This window comes from Juglans regia, chromosome 12 (genome assembly GCF_001411555.2).
Source record: "Juglans regia cultivar Chandler chromosome 12, Walnut 2.0, whole genome shotgun sequence".
NCBI lineage: Eukaryota > Viridiplantae > Streptophyta > Magnoliopsida > Fagales > Juglandaceae > Juglans > Juglans regia.
The window spans coordinates 14,682,788-14,689,235 of NC_049912.1; the positions used below are offsets into that span (position 1 = coordinate 14,682,788).

Sequence of the window (6,448 nt, forward strand, 5' to 3'; positions counted from 1 at the left end):
CATACTTCAATGCAAAAATGCCGTTACTCCTAAATCACAAGATGCGCGATGACAGCGATGCCATTTCTCTGTTTGGTCCAGAAAGTTTACAAAAACAAGTTCAAATCTAACAGTCCCTCCTTAATTAGTAAGTCAAAAGAAAAAAATTAAAATAAATAAATAAATGCAAGAGCGATCAAAATGAGGCAACATAATAGCATTATTTAAAATTTTAACACCTGGTCGATGCCAAAGCGCATGATATAAAAAATTAAAGAAATTCCGGATATAAAAAAGTGCAGATATCATAGAAGTTAGTCACCTTGTATCTGTTGAAATCCTAAAATGAAGAAAGAATGAGTTGCGAAACAAATACATGAAAGATCTATAATATAATTCATGATACCCTCATTTGGAAACTGAGAATTAAATTACTTGGGTGGCGGCACAAGAGCAGCCTCGTGAAAAACTCTTGAGATCAAACCAAGCTCCAATTCAAGATGTATTAAGCTATTAATGAGACCTCTGCTAGAGATTTCAACTAGGGGGTATCCGGACCTTTGTCTCGATAGACAGGCTCTAAACATTCCTTGGCTCTGTGAACCTTCGACTGAAGGTAAAAGCTCCCATTCTTGGCATTCCTCTCAAACAATGCATCGTATTTCTGCAGCAGATAAAAGGATATTTTAGAACCTACACAATAATAGTAATAAAAAAAGATAATTACACAAGCGATACTGACCTTTAAAATCTCATCCCAAGCAGTTTGCTCAGAGACACCAAGAATCTGCCTAGCTTCTTGCTCTGTCATTGCTTTGCTTGCTCTACGGACAGTGTTTTGTAATGTTTCTTGGGCAACACCAGATTTTGAGGCATCTGCAAATTACCACACAAAATGTATTCAGGGCATGAATAGACATCTTACAACCATAACAATTCAGGGCACGATCTAGCCAGTTTCTGGTGGATGGCCAGATCAGATGGATTTAACAGAAATTCTGCTCTCTATGATCACATCCTAGAATTGAAGTTAATGTTATGGGGTCGTTATGGGTGAAAGCAACCTTAAGGACATATGATTCCTGAGCAACTAGTTCCTTTTTTTTTTTTATAAGAGATAAATATTATTGATATGAATGAAGTAGGCAAAGCCCGTGTACACAGGAAGTATACAGAAAAACACCTAAATACATTCTAAGAGTAATCTGAGAAACTAGTTCTATAGAGAGCATGATCAAATTCTTCTCCAGCAGAATGATCATGTATTTTGATAAGCACTCTTTCATCACCAGCTTTTTTTAAGGTTAAATACTAAAATAGTCAATGTGGTTTGCTTTTTGGATAGACCGGTCTTTATGCTCTAATTTTGAACTTGTTGCTCTATGATTTAAACTTTAATCGTTTTAGTCATTCCGCAATCACCCCTACATTGAACAGGGACTAAAAAGCAGCTTGTCTTCACCTCCTCCTCTTCTCAATCCAGTGGAGTATAACAGATTTAAAATATGCAGTAAAGGCGTGAAACTCCTAGTTATAAGCCCCTCCGGAAAAGCTAACATTGTACTACGGGAATTCACTAGGTATCTCTAGAAAGTCCGCCGCTAAGGCCTGGTTTGCTTTCAAGACTAAAACCCAAAACTTTGAAAATTTTGAAAACCTCACATCTCATCATTACAATTTTTTCAAATCCCCACACAAAATAAAATAAACAATTCAATTTTTTTAAATCCCAAAACAAAAATAATATTAAAAAATATATTCTAACAATATTTTATTCAACTTTTTAACTTTAATTTTAACTCCTCTCATCTCATTTATGAAAACAAACGAGGCCTAAAAGTCTGTCACGATGTACACTTCCAGGCAAGCTTCTCTGAGCTCTGTCAATAAATAAAAAATCATTCCAAAAGCTGATCCTAGTACCATTTCCCACTTCAAATATAATATGTTTGGAAAACTTCCCTGACCCTACCCTTATGTTCTTTCATGATCCAACACCATAAGGTCCTTGGACGTCATTAGAACACCTTCCACCCTACGAACATTCACACTTCTTATTCTCCACAAGACCTCTCTCTCATTCTAATAGCACCAAAGCTACTTCTATCTTCTAGATGGTAAATATATGATTAATGAAAATCAAGTCCAGCTTACAAGGTTATATTAATGCACCCCGTCCCTCTAAGGACAGGAAATATGTTGACAATTAGTCCAAAAAATACTATTAATACTCATTAGAAAGAGTAGTAAGTAATCCTACCACATTTGGATAGATACATCGTCTTCCATTTAGACTCGTGAACAAAGCTCATATAACCCCCAGCAGTCCAGGTGTCCGGGAACAAAGTCCTAACCAATCCGGGGTCACACAGGTGGTCATCAAGGAGTTTCCCCCAAGTGCACCGTGGGTAATTCAAGGAAAAATTTCCCAAGTCCAATGACCCCCAGCAGTTTTTTGCACCCAAGGGTTCTAATGTTAAACCTTTTTTTTTTTTTTTTTTTTTATAGGTAACAATGTACCAAAATAATGGGATCTAAGGGGAATACTAAAGTTAGACCTAAAGGGAGCATACAGGCAAGACCAAGGTTCTTACCTTGAGCCAATCCCTAGAGGTTATCACCACCAGCATAAATCATATTTCAAATGTTAAATTTTGTTGTTATGAAGTATAGATTTTTATTTGATAATGGGAAATTCAATAGCTTCATAAGCGCAAATGTAAGGAAGTGAGAGCAATAAAACCAAAAATCTTTCTTGTCTTTCAATGTAAGGGTTAAAGAATAGCAATTTTGCTATTGACTTGACGACGCTCAGCCCTATCTATAAATAAATGTAACCAAGTTCGGAAAGAGTTAGCTCTGCTCAACCACGTTAGGTTTGGAAAAAAATGGGCCTGATTATATAGTACGGTGAGTAGATGCAAGCTTTAACTTCCCATAGCAGGCAAGTTCACCATTTCAAACTTATAGAAAATATTTTTGATACTGAAAAATATAGATGAAGACACTATAGAAGAGCACAACATGGTGCTGCAGTAGTAGAGCTTCAGCAAAAAGAGGTAGGTAACTTTCGCTAATGAAAGATGGGATTGGGGATTAGGTGTCTTAATTCAGGGAATTAGTTTTATTTTGATTAGTTTCATTTTAAAGCAGCATTCTCCCTTGACCAATTCTGGTCCTTAACCATATGCCACTATGCTATTCCAAAGGTCTAGCAAAATCAAAGTGGTGAAATTCTTGGGTCATCTCAAGGGGTTCAAAACCACAATTTTTTCTGGATCATCATGGTGCACTTCCACATATCTACTAAGAGGAAGGTCCTTTCATAATGGATGACCGTGAAACTATAATCTATTCATTTATGGCATACGATCCAATTGCTCAATCATGGGACAAGCAGATAGATATAAGGCCCCCACTAAACAAAATTGACGAACTGTACGAGATTCTAGAGTATGGAAAGGAGAGGAAAAAACAAAGAACGTATTCCACTTCAAAGGGTGTCAATATCAAAATAGACGATTTTACAACATTTTTCTGTTTCTATTGCCAAAGGGTATTATCATTAGATCTTTACAACCCCTAATCAAGAAGGAATCTATCTCAAGACTAACAAACCTCAAGCATACAAACAACTCTAGAGACAATCACAAATAACAAAATAACAACATTTAAAAAAACAGGATTAAGCAAGCATGAATCTTGACAGGATTAAGTTGGTACATCCGAAAACTTACTTGTAAGCGCTTGACGATATGCCTGGACAACAGCCCTTGCTAATATACCAGAGCCCATCACGAGTAAGTTAGCAAGAATCTTCGCAGCCTGTGAAGAGGGAGAGAGATGGATAAATCAACAAGTCATTTTTACAGGTAAGAATCTAACAAGTCAATGTAATGAAAAAACAAGAAAATTATGGTATTTAAAAATATTATCTCTCTCTCTTTCTCTCTCTCTCTCTCTCTCACGCGTGCACGCACATGCATAATGAGTTAAAGAACCAGAAGTTTTCAAGTGGAAATAAATTGCAATGGGACTGGACTTTATCACTGTTTTGCGCATGCAAACTTTCATGGGCACGCACGCACTCACAAAGCCCATATGAGGCTTGATCAAGATATACTTGGTACACTCTTATTAATATTAAATCCACTACCTACCTGTGGGTAGCCCAAGTGGTAAGGGCGAAAACTTGTGTGCATGAGCCCCATATCACAGGTTTGATTCCTTTTGGGATCAAATTGCAATTTAAGTGGGAGGCCATGGCAGTGGGTTGTTGTGCTAATCTCCCCGGGGATTTAGGTTCTATGGGTGAGTCTTAAGGGCTCTATTGTGGGGTGGTTCCCCCGTCATAAAAAAAAATATTAAACCCACTAAACAACTTTTCCTTGTATATATATTTTCACACATAAATACGTATAACTTTTCAAGTTTACCTAGTGTGTTGCTTTTTAATATTATGGCATCTAACTTTCGTGGTATCTATATTTTCCCAGACACAAACATAGGAAATCTTTACTTCTACTATGTTTTCTACATCAATATTTTGCAAGGTCAATCTATAGCTACATATACTCTGTCTACCACATCGGTCAAATTTCGCATCAATTATCCCGTCCAAAACTGACAATTCATCGATAAAAAATAAGAAAGAACCTATTGTTTTTATAAGAAAAAGATTATGGTTTCTTTTCAATCTATTCTATATATATATATATATATATATCGTATGAGCGTGTGTGTCTATGTAGGGTTCAATTCAAGTGACATTTGATGTGACTCTTTTACGATGTGACGTTCCTAAATAACTTCTAATAAGATCAATATTTTGTCAATAATGTTTAATTGTGTGACCTCTTGGTATACTTGGGCTTATGCCTACTCTTTTGATCGATAAAAATTTGTTTCCCGATAATAAAAAAAAAAAAAAAAAACAATTACGTGACCTCCTGGTGCCTATCATGCTTGAAAAATATCAAGATGACTGAAGACTAAAAGCAATCCGATCTAAAAAACTTATTAAAATTATGACCATTTCTTCAGTATTTTGAAATTATGACAAAAACTGAGTTTCAAATAGAATAGTAAATGGTGCATAGTAAACATATGGCGGACTTGAAATCCAACCATAAACTTGACAAAATCTAAAAGTCATTATGTGATGTTACACCAGGGTACCTTGAAATTTCTATATTTCTTTTACAAAATATCATTGCAAGTCAAATTTTTATTTTTTTAAAATTTTTTTTTTTGTAGTCATGTAATTAAAGGTTTATTGAAGAACACAAAAGGCATAGCTCAAGTCCACATGACGTACACCAGAGAAATACCTAATTGAAAAAAGAAAAGGATAAAAGGAATTCATTAAAACTCAGCTCATCACAATCTATAGCGGCTGTCCAAATAAACAGTGTATTGAAGAGGGTGAGTCAATTCTAAAATTATTTGTTTATAACAGGATAACAGGTGGGCAAATGATTCTCTTAAGGCATACAAAAATATATTTATGCTCAAAGACATAAATGTATTCGTTTATCAGTTCTTTGGTTCAAATCTTAATATTGACTTGCCTAAAATAAAATCAAAATTGATTTTTTGGAAACCTAATCTTTCGTTATCTTTGTTGCATGCTTTTCTAAAATTTTGGGTAGGTTTGAATATACGAATTAACCAAACTTTGCTATTATTAACATCGTAAATTTGCAGACATCGAAAGCCTGGAACACAACGAGACCCAATAGCGAACTAGAAATATTCGATAATAACATGCATATGTCCTAAGATAAAATAGGAGTCAAAACTCCAAAACATAAAGATCCCGTAAATTAAGAACATAAGTAAACCATAAGTCCCCAACTTAGCTTGACAAAACGGTAAAGAAAATACACAAAAACTAAAGCCTTCTTCTCGTTCAATTTCTGTTCCACGATTCTTTTCAGAAACCAAACAGTAAAAAATGGTAAAATCATTTGAATATTAAATAAAAGAGGAGAGGATAGGAGAAGAAATGAACATACCATGACCGAAAATTATAGAATCTGTGTCTCTTACGACCTTGCCTGAAGATATTAGGTTTTCGTTCTTGGATTCGAATTTAAGAAGGTGGAAAGAAGGTGGAAAGAATGAAGGACGTCTTCAAACGGGAGTTTCAGGTAGGGCTTTGCAAGTGGAAGGAAACGAAAGGACGGACCCCAGAGAGAGCTCTGCCTGTCCAAGAAGAAAATAAAATATATATACAAAAATAAATTGGGAAGAATAAAATTTAGGCGACGCTAGAGTAACAGGTTGAGGCTTGGTACTCCGAGAATTCAACTTATAACGTGCTTTACCCGATTGACACGTGTTCTATAAGTCACCGCCTTAAAACAAAATTTAACAAAAATATAAATTACAAAATTTTAACGAGATTTTTTTATAAGAGAAATTTCTCTACAATAATAGGGCCATAGTACTTTGGATCTAGTTTCCT

At 35.2% G+C, this 6,448-nt stretch overlaps 1 protein-coding gene across 1 annotated transcript; it reads right to left on the reverse strand.

The window, feature by feature from the left end:
* Positions 1 to 222: 222 nt before the first annotated feature.
* On the reverse strand, positions 223 to 6,189 carry LOC108992528 (mitochondrial import inner membrane translocase subunit PAM16 like 2-like). Its single transcript, XM_018967127.2, has 4 exons — positions 5,997 to 6,189; positions 3,717 to 3,804; positions 722 to 855; positions 223 to 643 (listed from the first exon to the last, which is right to left on the reverse strand). The coding sequence occupies exons 1-4, from the start codon at positions 5,997 to 5,999 to the stop codon at positions 521 to 523; spliced, it is 348 nt and encodes a 115-aa protein (XP_018822672.1). The 5' UTR covers positions 6,000 to 6,189; the 3' UTR covers positions 223 to 520.
* Between the last annotated feature and the right edge of the window lie 259 nt (positions 6,190 to 6,448).